Source organism: Monomorium pharaonis, chromosome 3, assembly GCF_013373865.1.
Source record: "Monomorium pharaonis isolate MP-MQ-018 chromosome 3, ASM1337386v2, whole genome shotgun sequence".
Taxonomy (NCBI): domain Eukaryota; kingdom Metazoa; phylum Arthropoda; class Insecta; order Hymenoptera; family Formicidae; genus Monomorium; species Monomorium pharaonis.
Window position 1 is genome coordinate 7,855,262 of NC_050469.1, and position 17,436 is coordinate 7,872,697.

Sequence of the window (17,436 nt, forward strand, 5' to 3'; positions counted from 1 at the left end):
CGCGAGCGGGCGCCCGTGATATACGGACGATATACTGCGCGTGTGTATGTGAGGTTGGACTGGTGGAGAGATCGGCACCGGGGGCTGAAGCGGAGCTGTCATCCGGGTTTGTTTCAGCGAATTTATATTAAAGCGCGATTGACAGCGATTTGTTATCGAGATCGATACCGTTCGAACGCACGCGTGGCTCATGTCAATGTTTACGTTCTTTTCTTTTTTATGTACGTATGCGCGAATATACAATACCAGAGAGGAACCTGAGAGCAGTCGCGTCGTTGGTCGTGTAGGTGTTTTCATCCATCAGCGCCTCTATGTGCACAAAATGTGCACATTGAACTACGTAGTCAAATATCTATGAATCCCGTAGATAATGTGCGTGACTTTTTGGGTCTCTTCTATGCTATGTCCACGTTTATTTGGTTCTGTTTTATGCTATATTCGTAAATTTTACAATTATGTGCATTCATATTTTAAATCTGTTTTATGCAAATGTGCATAATCGTCTTCTATAAATGCAATACCACATATACATGATATAAATTCAATTAATTGACTTGATAAAAATTCACTCACCGATTGCTGTCGCTGCTCCTGCTGCTGGTGCTGCTGTTACTGCTACATTCCTTTTCCGGAATACCGAATCGCTCCATGAATGCCGCTTTCTGCTGACATCATCCTGCTATTCTCGAACCGCACATTAATAACGATCGCCCGATACTTTATTCGGCACTCCCGATGTTACGGATAATATATCACACACGAGTAAAACGTAAATCGCGCGCGAGAATTTCACTTGGCGCGACCGTTACATTTGAAAAATACGTGAAAAGGACGGCTCGTCTAACACAACACACACCATACCTGCACAACACCGCACAATTCAATTCTGAATACGCACGGAGTCGACAGAGCGTCTGACCGGCGCTGGAGTGGCGTACGTGACTGCAGGCAGACTCGGCGGTACTCGGCGCTAGTCGGCGCCACTCGGCGTTGATAGGCGGTTGACTCGCCGCGCCTGCGCCGAGTAGCGCCGAGTCACGTATGTACGCCGCTGCCGCCGCCATGTTGCTCCGCGCTCCAGCGCCGGTCGGACGCATCGGACTTTCTGTCGACTTCGTGCGTGTCTCGCGTCTTCAGAATTCATTGTGCGCAGGTACGGTGTTGTGTCGAGACTGTTGAGAGTGCCGTCGCGCTAACAGACGACCCGCGAGCCATGTGAGATACGTAAGAGGTCGTATTCAAGCGTTGTGTAAAGCGCGGCATCGTGCCTTCGGTTTCGAGTGAACTGTTCGCGTGCTCGTTCGAGCAAAGTGTTTGTTCGAAGGGGATACGTTCGGTAGAATCGCGAGTGCCAAAGTGAAGCGCTACTAGTCGTAGTGAAATATTCTCGAATTAATTCTCGAAACGAATTTGTCTCCGTTTGTTGCATCTCGACGCGTAATTTTCATTCAAACGATTTCCTCAGTCTGCGTTTCCACGAAGTTACGTGACGTCACGCCACTTTCGTGCCATGCTGATTTTCGCCGCCAATCAGACGAGCCGTCCTTTTCACGTATTTTTTCAAATGTAACGGTCGCGCCAAGTGAAATTCTCGCGCGCGGTTTACGTTTTACTCGTGTGTGATATATTATCCGTGATATCGGGAGTGTCGAATAAAGTATCGGGCGATCGTTATTAATGTGCAGTTCGAGAATAGCAGGATGATGTCAGCAGAAAGTGGCATCCATGGAGCGATTCGGTATTAAATATACTATTTTTTCAAGTGATACATTTCTTTACCTGCTTTTGTGTTTGAGTTTAGGAATAATATTTATCGAATTTTCAGAATCAAAACCGGAAAAGGAATGTAGCAGTAGCAGCATCAGCATCAGCAGCAGGAGCAGCGACACAGCAATCGGTGAGTGAATTTTTATCAAATCAATTATTTGAATTTATATCATGTATATGTGGTATTGCACATTTATAGAACACGATTATGCACATTTGCATAAAACAGATTTAAAATATGAATTCATATAATTGTAAAATTTATAGTATAGGGTATAGCATGAAACAGAACCAAATAAACGTGGACATAGCATAGAAGGGACTCAAAAAGTCATGCACATTACTTACAGGATTCATAGATATTTGACTACGTAGTTTAATGTGCACATTTTGTGCACATAGAGGCGTTGATGGATGAAAACACCTAGAGACCCTACATCTAGAGTAAAGGGTCTCTAAAAACACCTTAAAACGACATGATGACTGCTCTCAGGTTCCTCTCTGACAATACACACAATACATAATAGAGTTTCTTATGATAGATTGAATAATTTATGACTTGTGATAACATAAACAAAAATTTCTCTTTTTGCTAGCCTCTTTTCTCAGATTTCCTATAAAAAATTTATAATATCTTATATAGATTTTGGAATAACACAAAAATTATCAATACAATGTATATTTTAGAAAAGTATGTTCTGTCTCGGGTTGTCTCGAATTAATTAACTAATATAATAAATTGTATACACAAAGATATCGAGATTGTTCTTAAAAGTTTTGTTAATTAAATTTAAAAAAATACTATTGATCAAAGGCGAATTATAAATTTAAAATCATAATAAACAAATTAAAATATTTATTTCTTATAGGCATGTTTAGGCATAAAGAATCTTTAACAAAGTTTTTTTATGTATATGTACATTTCATACATGTACTTGTTTTTATTTCTTCTATATTTGCGACAAATTTAAATGTGTTTGAAAAATAATTTACATTTAATTTTATTATCGCACAGGTACTATTTTTCTCATAATACATATTCTATCTTATACATTATTTACATGCGCTTTCGAGTGTGTTCTCGAATTATATAATTATGCACACATTTCAAATTTTATGTCAGCAAAAGTATATATGCAAATTGTCAAATTATATTAGAGTTAACAATTATCAGAAATGTATTTATAAAATTTATGCAAAGGCTGCAATAAAAAAAGAAAATATGTCTGTATTTTTCATTAGGAAAAATAGCAATTATTCAGATTAAAATCTGAAAAGTGTGATGCAACTGAAAAATCAAAACATTTTTTTTTCCTGAAAACATACAACTTTATAGAATGCTGAATTAAGCATTCTATAAGCAAGAGGAATTATTGAAAATTAATATTAATGCAAATCTCTATTAGTGGTTCAATATTTTAATAAAACTTGTAAATTTTATAAAGACATTTTGGATGGATAATTGTTAACTGATCCTCATAGCCTTTTGGTATATGCGATGAACTCGTTATCGATAAAGCTTGATGAACATATCAATCTGAGTAGACACTACCATCTAAACTAGTAGTCACAAAACAGATACTAGGTAATATACAAAATAGATTCTCATTCGTAACAATTATAAAATTTAATTATAACATTCAGAAAACATCAGAATTGTAATTTAAGATAAATCACTTTTTTGAAGGAAATCCTTCTTGCACAGTTTGTCGAGCCCTTTTATTGCCCTGTATGAGGCCTTTAAATTTTCAATATTTACACTGTACATTGAAAAGATTCCAAACACTCGATACATGTCATTAAGTATAAAAATTATTTTTATACAACTTTTTTATTATTAAACATAATAGATTAGCAATGATAAAATAATAATATGCAATAACTCAAAAAAGTCGTAGGTTAATCAATATTATAGAGCATACAATAAATGTATTGCTTTGTCAAATGTGTGCGTTAAGTTATTTAATTTATAATTTAATCTACATGGAGGTGAGTTAATAATTATCCGAACTATATAATTTATTAGCATAACAGAAAATCTACACGTACGTTTATGCTAATAAATTTTATAAATACATTCAGATAATTATATATTCACTTTCATATTATAATTTAGTATTGATAAATTAAACGGCCATGAAATCAGTTTAATGAAATACATTCATTATTCTAACATGTAATTTCATGCATGCTTTTTCAAAATGAGTGAAATAATGGTGTAACAAAGAACTATATAAATGTTTCTTCAGATTCTTCGACAAATTTCAAATAAACTTTTTTCTCAAATAAAAATGATAAATTCTGCTGTTACATTTTTTAGATTTCGAATATATTGAGTATTATGTTAAATTGTTATTAATTTGACTAGCTAAATAAGATTTTGTTACTTACAGTCTCGAAGTTATTAAGCTAAAGAGTGCACATTAACGTTAACTAAATAACATTTACTAAATGTAATTAAGCCAATTTTCGCTAAGAACAGATTCAGTTTAAATCCAAAAGGCAATACGAGATTGAGAATTGCTTGATTTCTTCTATACGTCTCATATTGCTTTATTTGATTTTTATTTTATGTAGCTTCAGTTTGAAACCAAGCAGTTCTGAAAGCACTCCTGAGAGTGCTGACAGTAGCACCACTTTAGTAATAGTGTATAGATATGGATTGGCTGAGAGTCCAGAGATTTTAAACGGACTTTCCAGTTCCTGCAAAATATTTTTTGAAATAATATATTTGTTTATATTGATTCTTTATTAAACTTGTAAAAACATATACCTTTATTAAGTCGGCCGCCAATTTTAACACGCTATTTGCAACCATAAGCTCTTCCTTCTTATGTGGCTTTTGCTCAATTTGCAAATATAAGTTAATCTAAAAATTGTATTGAGAAATATAAAAAACTTTAAAAGAGAGCTTATTCTAGACCGTAACTTTAAATACATTATAACAAAGTTTACCTGCTCAGTTATTAAAACTGAGAGATTTCTATACTTTTTGTTGATCTTTGTTCCTAACGTCATAAATCGTAATATAAATATCCCAAGTGAGAAACTCCAAAATAATGCTTCGACATTGTCTCGCGAATGTAAACTTTCAAGATCCTTAAATAATGTTTGCATTATTTAAAAAATTGTTTGTTTGAAAAATATTTGTTTAAAAAACAAAATTCACTTACTTTAATTAACTCCAAACTTACGAATGACAGCAATAATAATGTAACAATAAATACTGCTGAAACAATTATATCTACAGATCGTTGTGGGCCTCTTCGCTGTAATACAAAATTGTATAATCAGACATAAGATATGCAATATATATGTATGTATATATATATATATATATATATGTATGTATGTATGTATGTATGTATGTGTGTGTGTGTGTGTGTAATTGTTTAATTAATGAGTATTGAACGTGATGCCCTAAGAAAATTCTTACTTTTAAATAAGATCTAACGCTTAACCATGTTTTTATGTTGCGCACTTTGTTCAAACGGAAGTGTGGCAAATCGGACTTTCGCGCGCGTCTAGATGATGTTAAATGAGAGAATAATTTCGCATATAAAAGCCTCTGCTTGTATGTTCGTTCCGCTACTGCCAGCATGAAGAATAAACAACAGGACAGCGTAAATCGTTCAAACGTTGAAATTAATACCACTGTTCGTTCCCTGATAAAAGAATAATCGTTAAAAAATCTATCAATCTGTAAATATTTCAATACAGAAACATGAAAAGTGATATATTACCAAAAAGTATTTCCAAATGCTATACCAATTATTCTACACAAGATATCGGTATATGTTTCCAAGTTCGCCTGAATCATATCGTTTGGTAATAGACTAAGAGACGCGTTACCGATGTTGTCTTGTCCTGTGTGATCACTCAAGCGTTTTATCGACGGTATTAGACATAATGCGATGCTAAGTATCAAACCACTGTAAAAATAATTCATGCCCTCTGGCATGGATTCGACTCTGGCGATAATTGCTGAACTAATATCGAGCACTGATAATTCAGCCTTTTTGATATCACGCCGCGTCCAAATCGTGCACGAAACTATAAACAATAATAATGCAAATATAAATCTGTTTATATTAATTTATATTGTTAGAAGTATAGTAGCTTGATTAATAAAATAATTTATTTCTTTATTTATATACATAATTTATTATACTGACCGCGATCAGATGATGTGCAAGTGGAATTAAATAATATTGAAGGCGGCAATTCAAATTCCCATGAAGATGGATGCTCCACAAATTCCCCATAATTAAGATTAGTCTCGCTGGTTATGTCAGATTCTCCTAGTTCCGAGCTATAACAATTTTATTTTAAATTTTTTAAATGTTATTTAAATTAAATAACATTAAAAAATCATGATTTACAAAAGTAATATTATATGTACGCTTTACCTGTAACTACACTCGTCACTGTTGGTTGTTACTCCCATCCATTCTGTGGCGGAAGTCGTTGCCTCCGTGAGATGATGCGTTGTAGCTTCCTCACACTCGCCTTCTTCCTCACTCTCGCACTGTTGCCGTGCATCTCTCGATCCCAATATTTTTGATGCGTCTTTATCCTTGAATTAACAAGATCAGAAATCAACAGATTAATAAAAGATTGCATTAGATATGGACTTTCTAAATATCTTGTGTTTTTGATAGAATAAAAAGATATTTAAGAATATTTAAAAAGAATTAATCTACGAAAAAGATAAGCGCAATCATAGAAGATAAAATAAATCAAAAGATTTTTAAATTATAAATCTGGAAAAGAAAAAATAAGCGAAAAACTTATAATTGATAATACCTTAATATTGCCGTGAATATTGGTTTTGCTATCCATAAAATTGTCATCATTTTTTAACGGGTCAGGTGCTGCGTGGAAAGTGGAAAACGATGATTTAGCTATTACTCCATTTTATACCTTTCCAACAAAGATTAAAGCGTGTTAGTGGTTCGAAATGCAACCACAAACATAAAAACAAATAAGAAAAAGATTACTCTCTTTATATGAATCATAAAATTGAAAGAATTACGTTAAATATATATTTAAAAAGTTACTTGTTTAAATTTAAAAAATTATGCATTTAAGAGCTATATGTCTACCAGCAAATCCAATAATAAAGATTTATAATCTTTGCTAATTTGTTAATTGTTTACAAAATTATTTTACACGCGTGTACTCTTGTGAATCAAACCTGAATTCTTTGATGAAATCTGGCCGTTGCTATCTTCCGACCATGACATGCGAACTTTATTCTGCTGCATTACACCCAGTTGTGATTTATTTCTTTGCCCCAATCCACGACCTATTACTTTATCATTGTCACTGGAAACATTACCATTCAGGCTCTCAAAGCCATCATCATCTTGATGTATATTTGCTACATGTTCTTCTGGCGCATCATTATCTGTTATAAAGAGAAATAAATATTGAAAATATACAGAAATTGAAAATATCCTCCAAAATTTGCATTCTTGCAATAAATAAATAGACAATAAAATAAACTTTTCTTACTTTCCTGTTCACGATTAGTTGAACTTTCATTTGTAGGGTCAGAATTTTCTCCAGTTGTACTTATTGATTCTTTGTCATACACTACTTGAGCACTTGCAGATTCCTATGTATGTATTACAGAAATTTTAGGCACGTACAATAGTTTGATAAAAAAATATTATAATATAAATTTGAGATCTGAATATTTACCTGAGATTGATTGGAAGTCGAGGAATTCTGGATCACCACTTTTTTAGCAAATCTTACAGCAGTGAATATTTCTTCACTCCCCGTACTTGCTTTATCAGAGGCGAGTACCATATCTTGAGAAGATTTTGAATCCTTATGTACACCTTCAGTAAAGATTCTCATAAATATAAATGTACATTTAAATTCTATAAATTAGTTTTTACTCACGTAAATTTTGTCTAGGCCTTGACTTTCCATTTCTGCATCTAACATGACGTGAGCGTCTTGTTATTCGTTGCCTGGATTGATTATACGTCATAATAGGACCTGAATGTGTTGATACGATATGGGAATGAACAATGCACAGAACAAACATCATAACAATAGGTACTAATACTTCTGACATTGATATAATCTGTGAACAGATAATGACAATCAAGATGGGTAGTAATGCAAAATGTTTCAGAAGATAACAAAACTTCTCATACTTCCATCTCGTTTTCTCTGTTTCCATAAACATAATACAGAAAGATGTTGATTGCTTGCAAGCTGTACAGTAATAAGAAAAGCAGAAAGATGCGATAACTCGTTTGCTGTATCCACCATTTTTTGTATAATGGAAGGAACAAGAGTCGCTGAAACGCTAGGCAAGCTACTGTGAGCAAACCATGCTGTGGCTTGGCTTTTGGAAATGAAGATCCTACACACATATACATATATACATTGATATTATTGATATATTACAAATAAATACATGTACATCAAGAGAAACACTAATAATACTTTTATATGTAGGAAAATATAACTATTATTAATGTTTTTATATACATGTGTACATCTGTGTGTAATATCTGTTAATATCTTTGTAGCATACCACGAACAAGATCCACATCAATCAGTTCTGTCTTAGGTTTTGTTGTTTTCATTGGAACATGCGTAAGGCCATCAAGAATGTGTTGTTCTATAGTTCTCTCCCATTGTTGCTTATCATACATACCAATCTTTTTTTGATACCTGAAAGAATTTACTTCTTGTGTTATTCCTATTATTATTTGTGTTATTCCTGTATTATTATCACTGCTATAGCGTTACTTTCTAATTAATGTTAATGTCCAAAAAGAGCTCAGTAATGTTCGAGTTTGAGGAGTTAACACAAATGTCGCTTAACACGAATGTCAAATTTGGTTAGATAATAATAAATAAAACTCAATGATTTCTCACCAGTGCACTAATTCGTTGAGACCCATATGGATTAAACGCATTACAATCGCGACAATTTATGACAGTGTTCTTTTATTCGCAATGAAAATAACAATGGCACGCAAAAGAACGGAATGCAGTTTTCCACAAATATTTTGCACACAGAAAATTAGGAAACGGTCAGAATAATATTATCATATCATGTCATATCTGCACGCCCAATACTGTGCGTATATCATGAAATGTATTTCCGTTCTCATTTCACATTCGTTCGTGACGTAGATTATCTTAATAATTTCCGCATTATCAGCGATATATCGGATTGAATTTGATTACAAGATGGAACGATTTGACGCACAACAAAGCACACGTAAGTGGACGGAGCACATATATCGAGGCATATTACAAATGCTTGGTTTAGATCCGCGGTGAAGGAGAAAGGTGGCGATTTAGCGATCACCTTTTTTGAGTAAACAATGTAGAGCGATTTTAGGTGGCGACACCGACAAGACAATTTAATCATTCGTGTAATCACGTTGGAAAAAAGGTCGAAGAGCTCCGATTAATTTAATCGGTAATCGATTTCAAATCAGTACTGATTTGATTCGTACTATTGTTAACATGGACAAGGATTGTTTGTTTAGTAGTTTAAATTAAATGAATTTCCGGCGTTCTTTTTTTTTTTTTTTTAGAAATAGATAACAAGAAAAGTTACAAACTATTATTATCTCTTAAAAATGGAGCTGACAGCAGAAATTGAATGAGATTTTTTTTCGGCTTTAGAGAACGTTGTGAAGCTATGAAGAATACGAAGCACGTGTTCTGCACTCTACACTGCGAGATCTATAAATTGCGAACCATTATTTGTAAATATGTCAACGCGTTCCGAAACCCATCGAGGTTACGCGTTTAAAGCGCCGGGAATGGCCTGGAATAAACATAACCTGTAAACGCATGTTCTATATAATTTTGGAATGTGCAGTTATGCAGTCAACAAACACATAACGAAAAAGTTTGCAAAATATGATATGCCTTTATGCGAAAAGATAAAAAAAGAATTTAATTATTGATTTTCATGATTCTGTATCATATACGTAACATAATCCTCGGATTTAAAAAATGGAGAATATTACTGTTAATCGGTACCTGCGTTCTTGCTTTGAGAATAAATGTTATTTTGCAAACTTTGTATCCTTCAGTAACGCAGCTGACGGAGCTGCACAAGTGTCCGGTGTGTTACGGGGCTTCCGCGTGTCATAACGTTCATAGAATAGATCTTCTATGGAATGATGTTAATGCAGTAATCTCCCATTTGTTTGGCGTTAAAAACGTATTCTATGGAACGTATAATCAGAGCAAAGTGGTGCTAAAGAAGTTGGCATACTCTTCTGAATTGAAAGCACTGGACGTTACATTGTGCAACAAACTCCATTTGGCATATCCTTGCTTGAATGTTCCATTAGATGAATATGCAACAGATTTTTATGGTCTAATCAGAAGGACAATTACCTCTGATTTTTCTAAGGATGATACTAGTCGCTTGAGACTTTGTCCGACAATAGAACATTTAGATGATCTATTTTACAATATCCATCTTAACAATAAACATATAGATCCTACGCAATACCTAATTAATCTCTGGACATTAGTTTCTATAAATCCAGAGCCATTAATTCTTCAGGTGAGTTATAAGAACCAATAGAAACTATATAGTTCATTCTATTAAGGAGTCCTATTATTCTTGAATGAAAAAATTAAATTATATATCTTACATTATATTAGAGTTTCTATCTGATTTCTTTAAGATATTATCTGCTGAAGATGGATGGCCTGTACCAAAATATTTTGGAGCTTGTGGCCGGGTTATTATTGAAGAATATATTGGGTCACCACTTTCTGATTGTTATGACAAATCTTGGATTGAAAGAGTAAAAATCGCTTCAAGCCTTTTAAATGCTGCTTACATGTTTACTTTTAAAAACGAAAAATTCAGTTTTTATTTAACGGATATATCGGCCGACAATATTGCTGTTGACCATGAAAATGTAGCGAAGTTTATTGATTTAGAAAATATTATTATTGTTGACAAAGATATTTCTCAAGAAGGTAATAAAAAATTCCTTATAACATAATTATTAATGAAATAGATAAATAAATGATATTACATTTGTTTAATATTAATTTGTAGATAAATTAAAAGAATGGCAGAAAATACATAACAACATGATGCACCTCGATTGTCCTAATTGTTTTGCATTTTCTGCCGAGGATATTTGTAATCATCATTTAAGTGACCACAATTATTATGCAATTTGTCAGGTAGTTGCTTTTTACTTATACATAATTATAGAGTCAAACACATCAAATATTTTTTGTACCACCTGTTAAACAAATTTGTAAAAGTATGTGATTGCAGCTTCTATTAAATTCAGGAAATGGAAATCCATTTCCTGGTGGATTTCTTCACGATACACCTGTTAATATTGAACAGCAATATCCCGATATTGAGCATTTTTTGCAACAATGTGCTGTTCCTGATTCTACTAATTCCAGAATATTTTTTGGCCAGCGACTCAAAGCATTATTGGATACAATTTTAAAAGAATTACTTTAACACGAATACAACATAAAATAAGTTACAATAGTTTCTTAAAAATTCGACGAAACTTCCGAAAACGCTTATGTTCTGATTTAGTTCAAATTTTGAAAATAGATTTCTTTTAAAAAACATATGCAAAATGGATTTTTGGTGAAATGATTAAAGATTCTTTTTATATCATATCTATTTTTTATAAGTATAAAATTGATAATTTTTTAATCTGTTTTACTAAATGGATGAGTCTACAATATACTAAAAATAGAAAACAACTTATAAACAATACAAATATTAGTACTGTAACACGACTTAGAAACGAGTAATGAGAGAAACGAGAAAGATTTTAGATATCAAAGCAGCTATGATATTTTTGCTCATGATATGCTCTACCTTGAGTAAAAGTCTTGCTAATCTTTTTTAATATTCATTATTTATATAAAAAAATTTGGTATTTTTTAAAATAAAACGTATGTTTATGTTCTATTATATTTATAATTAAAGGTTATAAGGCTAAATGGCACGCACAATGTAATGTTTTGTAGCATAAAAAACTAATACCAACATATTTGAAACTCATCTATTTTATGTAAAAAGGACATTTTTTGGAAGCGGCTCGCCAAACAAATTTTTCAAAGTGACTGATGAAATTAACCATCTTTGTATCATTGTAGTATTATATCTTTGATTCCTCGGCTAAATTAAATCATATCAGACGATTTAGGGGAACATAGCAGCCACTTATGCGTACAGGTCTAATTTAATCTGCTTTCTCGCTTACTTATCATGATCAAAATTCGCGAATTCCCACATCACTGAATTGCTGATAAATGTAAAGTATTTTACATTTCAATATATCTCTATTTTAACACTTTATGGAATGATATCTACAGTACAGGGATTGTTTTTGTTAAGCTCTTAATTTCAACAGAAATTGCAATGGAAAGTGGATCTAAGCATATACATAATATGAGGATAAAACATGTCTGATTATATTAATACCTTATGCGCAATTGTACTGATATCATTGATAAGCAACAATGACAATGCGTTCCCTCAACGCTGCTATCAATCAGTAATAATTCTTTGTGTCAGTTTCTTTAATATCGGTATTGCCTTTGGGACCTTTCAAATTGGAAGTTTGACATTTTACGAATTTGGACGCAATTCATTGAATTGAAATTTAAAGACTAGAGAGAAGATATTAGTATGTAAAATCGTGTGATATATTGTCATGTTCTTGATAACATATCTATTACAATTCAAATTCCTAAGATCTTTGGTAAAATTTTTCCGTGTATCGAAGTAATGTTAAGTAAAAGAAGGCAGAAATATATATCCGTATCATACAGTAAAAATATGCATGCTTACATATACATAATTACGTATTGTCTACATAGTAAAAAATATTTGTAAAATGGTTTTACATGCGCCATATTCGATTATGATATTTATATAATTGGCACTATTTAATTATATATATTTTTTGATTTCTTCAGTAGTCTTATTTTAGTCAGTCAAACTGCATATTATACACATTACAAACTATAATACAATTGTATGTTTAAGGTTATTGATCAATTATGATGACCAATAAATATGAGTAGGCTGATATTCATATTTCATTCCTATATTCAAGAGTATAATCTTAAGATATCACAGATCCATATCAAAAGATCATCTTACGAGAGAAATAAGTGTAATAATGCACACATGCAAGCAGATTTAACAAGTTTGACAAATTTGTTTGAAATCAGTGAGATTAATTTTAAAAACGGAATGAAAAGACTAGCTGTAAAACTTCTTTTACATCTAGTTACATTGTTCATGTCTGTTAAAAAAAAGTTGAATTAAAATATAAATTTCCAAATGTTTAAAAACCAAATGTTTTTTACTTTCCTGTGTGCATAAAATTACTTATTATAGTTTTTCAGAAACTAATTTAAAAAATTACTCGGCAGTTTTATTAACATGTTATGTCAAGATTTTTCATGAGCTTAGACTCATGAAATGACAGTCTACTTTGTTATATTGCCAAGCGACAATTGTTGAATTTTTTCCTTTAATAACGCAACCTCTTGTTGTAGCATTTGAATTTGGTCAGCTTGAGTGCGATTGTCATCTTTTAAATGTACAATAGTATTTTCCAATTTATTTATTATTACATCCTTATCTTGGTTTAAATCCTGCAAAAGCTGACTTGTCGATGGTCGATTAATGGGATCTTCTTGCACTAATTGCTTGACCATTTGTGCCTGAATAAATGCAATCCAAGTTTAATAATAAGAAAAAAAGGAAAGAAATAAATACATATAAATAAATAATTCTATATATTTGACGTGAAACCCACCCACTTATGTTGTTTGAGAGTTTCCGGTACTTTGCCTGATTTTAAGGAACTAATTATTGAAACTAGTTCCATTCGAGTTTTCATTGAAATTAAAAGCTCAATGAGGACAACTCCTATACTATAGATATCACTCTGTAAATAAAAAGAATATCCAAATAAAGAATGTAACATTAACATTAAGAATATTAAAATATGCAATATACTGTTCGTTAAAATTTTTTTTCAATCTTAATTACCTTTGGATCGCACTTTCCTTGTAGTTGTTCTGGTGCTGCATATACATGAGTACCACCTACCGAATGATGATTGTCTCTTTTTTGTAATGGACAAGCCAAACCGAAATCACCCAATTGAATTCGAAGTTGACCAGAAGTTGATATAAATATATTGCTTGGCTGTGAAATATAAGAATATTATTTGTATTCCAGTAAGCATTTGTATTTTAGAAGAAATTGCACTTTGATCAAAATATGTGCAGTTTTACCTTTATATCATGATGAACGATTTTTTGAGAATGTATATAGTCGACTCCATTAAGAATCTGTTGAAATATCGTTCTAACCATTGGTTCAGGCGTTATACTTATTTTACCGCGTAGCCATTGTTCGAGTGTTTGTTCGCATAGAGCCATTTGAATGTATAAGATATAATACGATTGATTCTGCATTGACCCAAAACACATAATAAATATTAAAAATTTATGTTCAACAATATATTTTCAATATTCACAATTTTGTTTTAAAACAATATAAATTTATTATCAATTTATATATATTTTTTATATATATTATATATATATATATATTTACTTACTTTATCAGAAGTGTAAGTACATATTGCCTGATTAGTAGATTCTTCGTATAAAGGACCATTACTAGTATCTGTATCTACGATTGCTTGATCTGAATTTTCATTACTATTTCGAAAAGACACTACGTCTGATTCTTCAGTATATTCTTCTATGTTACTTTCCCTAACTATTTTTTCTTCTGTGATATCATCTGATGAATCAAGTTCTTCAAATTTTACACTAACAGTATCTTGATTAATAATACTATCTCTGGTATTTTTACATATTTTACTGCGCTTTTTACTTTTTATACCTATATCGGGTGCATAAGATACTCTAATAACAATAATATATCTAATAACATTATACCTATTGCTTATTGTAATAATACCTTTATTAAGATTGAGATCATCATTGAATAAATCTTCGATAATCGAACTGGACGATTTAGATTCTTCTCGCTGATATTTCGATGTACGTAATGATTCAGTGGATGAGGTGTTTGAAGCATAAGATGAAGCATAAGAAGGTGGCAATGGTTCGGTCCAAGCAGCATTATAGGAAACGATATTAGTATGATTTAATTTAGCCAATGTCCTTACTTCATTCACTTGCTGTTGCATAACTTCCATACGATCAACGGATATAATTATTTTTTTAATTGCATATTTGGTGTGGTCGAGACGATGCAGTGCTTTGTAAACTTTGCCAAAACCTCCGCGAGCAATGAAGCATATTTCCTGAAATTCGACTTGGTAACGCGACAATTTTGGTACTAGAAACCTACAAAAGCAAATAATATATATAAAAGAAAGTATTATAATTAATGTGATGCATTATAACATCACAAGATCTAGAAAGACACATTGTATGAAATGTTATAGAAAAATATTGTAATAAAATACCTTGGTATAGATAGAACACTTTTGTTTTCAGACTGAGCACGAGCAACATTGAGGAATTGATAGAAAGCACGTTGATACCTTCCTTTCAGTACATCAAATTCCACTGTATTGTAAGTATCATTAAGTAATTGCAACTCGTATAGTTTATCACAGATATCTGTAAAATAAGTTTTGTCTTCTAATATAAAAGTTTCTACAGAAAAAAATGCGTCAATGATATTGTATAAAGAACAGAATTGATTACCACTGTATAATTTATTTCTGTGAACTTTATCCCCTTCTAACATAGCGCACAATTGTTGTAGAAGTGATTCGATTAAGACACCGGTGGCTTGAGTCATTGCTTGCTGTCTTGCCGTTCGTTGTGCGACTTCCCCATTGTTTTGATTGTTTTTACTGTTTATGCGAAAGGTTGAACTTGTGCTATTATCCATCCCTAAATAGTTCAGGATTTTGAAATTTCAGATACAATGTATTCTAGTCTTAAAAAATTATAAAAATATTAACTTGAATTCTTAACAATGAAAAATGATGCAATGTATGATGCATTTATGACATAATTAAATATGAGAAAAATTAATAAAAAAATTATCGTAAATAAAGTTTTGTAAAATTTCTTGCTGTGCACTTAAGTGAAATTAGCACTTTAAAAAAGTTTTACGTAAAGATTCGAAATTTTTGCTACAATTTTTTTGGAATAAAATTTTCTTTATTATAAAAAAAAGAACATGTAGATTTCAAAATAATATTAAACGGTAATATCGGATTTCGAACGTAGAAAATCATTCGATCGAACTTTCAGAAAGGAAGAGTTGTCACGTTGCGTATTCGAAAAAGAGCGCCAGATTATGGACGTGATGCATTTACGTACCTTGATCGAATGTGGTTATGGTCTCGAGGGTGTTCCAAGGATGATCCGTCTGTTCCGTATTCTCCATCGTTTTGTGTTTTGCAGTAGAGTCTTGTTCCTCTTTCGTGTGTTCCATTTCGGCGCGCCATGCAGACAAATCAAATTGATTGATAACCTCTAAGTCCTCCAACAGTCCTGACAAGTTGTACCTGCCGAACTATAAACACTCACTCGACGATTGACGATTAACATGCCTGTATATGTTCCACATACTGCTTACCTTTCCTGAAGTTCGGACTTTGCGTTCAGAAAACGATTCAGCTTGCTTAAACGTTCGATCGCTAAATATCGCGAACATCGAAACGCATTGGATTCTTCAAACATTGTATCGAAATGAGTAAGAAAAGAATGAATTTGAAGGTTCGAATATTCTGGAACAGGCTCAAATGATCACGCGACAGAGAATTTGACAAGTCAAACGCAGTCAAACGCACGTTTTTTTTTAAGTAACTCGATCTCGCTGCGAACTTCTCCTTAATATTAAATCAGAGTTCGCATAATCGAATGAGAAATGCAAACAATTAAAGTTTAATATTCTTTGGCATATATTAACGTTGTCGACGTTGTTACCGACGATCGATCAACAGATGATGTAATTGCAGCTTTATGAAATTTACCGAAATCTTCCCGAGATATGAAATTTTTTTCTTTACATTCAACGAGATTGTCGTAATGAGACAGTTTTTGTGATAGTAACTTGCAAGAGCAAATAATATATAAAAATAAATACTACTGTAACAAATGTGACATTATAACATCACAAAATCAGAAGCATATGCTTTTATATTACATATATACATATATGCGTATTACATACATATACCTTAGTACAGACAGAATACTTTCGCTTTGAAATTGACTAACATTGAGCATGCGATAAAAAAAGATATTGATAACTTTTTCTTTATATTAAATTCCATTTCAGATCTGAAATTCGAATTTTGTTAATTAATTTGCATAATTTATTGTTGAGATTTAAGACAAAAGTTTGAGATGTCATGTTGCTTGTGTAAGAGTGATAAATTCATAAGATACAGGTAGCAAATTCAAGCTTACATTCCACATTAGAGATTTTTAATCTTTTCTAAAATTTTTGTTATTTAAATCAAGTAGTACAATAAACTTTTTAGGCTGCAGCGTATGGGCTTTATAAGCACTATCTCTTCATTAATTATTATTTTATAATGGGTGTTTTTACAGAAAATATGTGTAAATGGTAATAATGTTTAAAGGAAA

At 31.9% G+C, this 17,436-nt stretch overlaps 3 protein-coding genes across 7 annotated transcripts; 1 reads left to right on the forward strand and 2 right to left on the reverse strand.

Annotated features, from left to right (window-relative positions):
- Window positions 1-2,794: 2,794 nt before the first annotated feature.
- Window positions 2,795-9,016, reverse strand: LOC105833321 (putative homeodomain transcription factor). The gene is made up of 16 exons (XM_012674977.3): window positions 8,674-9,016; window positions 8,327-8,466; window positions 7,941-8,152; window positions 7,681-7,867; window positions 7,474-7,616; window positions 7,285-7,387; window positions 6,965-7,177; window positions 6,574-6,641; window positions 6,177-6,343; window positions 5,943-6,079; window positions 5,511-5,820; window positions 5,204-5,432; window positions 4,941-5,036; window positions 4,723-4,866; window positions 4,541-4,636; window positions 2,795-4,470 (listed from the first exon to the last, which is right to left on the reverse strand). The coding sequence occupies exons 1-16, from the start codon at window positions 8,712-8,714 to the stop codon at window positions 4,321-4,323; spliced, it is 2,436 nt and encodes an 811-aa protein (XP_012530431.2). The 5' UTR covers window positions 8,715-9,016; the 3' UTR covers window positions 2,795-4,320.
- Window positions 9,017-9,589: 573 nt separating this feature from the next.
- Window positions 9,590-15,892, forward strand: LOC105833323 (divergent protein kinase domain 2A). Of its 3 annotated transcripts, XR_003625501.2 has the most exons (5): window positions 9,590-10,333; window positions 10,458-10,758; window positions 10,841-10,971; window positions 15,322-15,400; window positions 15,596-15,892. XR_003625501.2 is itself a non-coding variant. In XM_012674982.3 (4 exons), exons 1-4 carry the CDS (start codon window positions 9,728-9,730, stop codon window positions 15,340-15,342), a joined length of 1,059 nt encoding a protein of 352 aa, XP_012530436.1. In that variant the 5' UTR covers window positions 9,590-9,727; the 3' UTR covers window positions 15,343-15,531. The 3 variants fall into 3 exon arrangements, 2 of the variants coding, with proteins under 2 accessions (XP_012530436.1, XP_012530435.1); XM_012674982.3 differs by lacking the exon at window positions 15,596-15,892 and having other exon boundaries at window positions 15,322-15,531; XM_012674981.3 differs by lacking the exons at window positions 15,322-15,400; window positions 15,596-15,892 and adding an exon at window positions 11,069-12,857.
- On the reverse strand, window positions 12,452-17,423 carry LOC105833322 (eukaryotic translation initiation factor 2-alpha kinase 1). Of its 3 annotated transcripts, XM_012674980.3 has the most exons (10): window positions 16,421-17,423; window positions 16,162-16,349; window positions 15,535-15,726; window positions 15,291-15,447; window positions 14,777-15,168; window positions 14,409-14,698; window positions 14,080-14,256; window positions 13,832-13,990; window positions 13,596-13,727; window positions 13,264-13,500 (listed from the first exon to the last, which is right to left on the reverse strand). In XM_012674980.3, exons 1-10 carry the CDS (start codon window positions 16,522-16,524, stop codon window positions 13,264-13,266), a joined length of 2,028 nt encoding a protein of 675 aa, XP_012530434.1. In that variant the 5' UTR covers window positions 16,525-17,423. The 3 variants fall into 3 exon arrangements, with proteins under 3 accessions (XP_012530432.1, XP_036140373.1, XP_012530434.1); XM_012674978.3 differs by having other exon boundaries at window positions 12,452-13,500; window positions 14,409-15,168; XM_036284480.1 differs by having other exon boundaries at window positions 12,452-13,500; window positions 14,409-15,168; window positions 16,162-16,357.
- Between the last annotated feature and the right edge of the window lie 13 nt (window positions 17,424-17,436).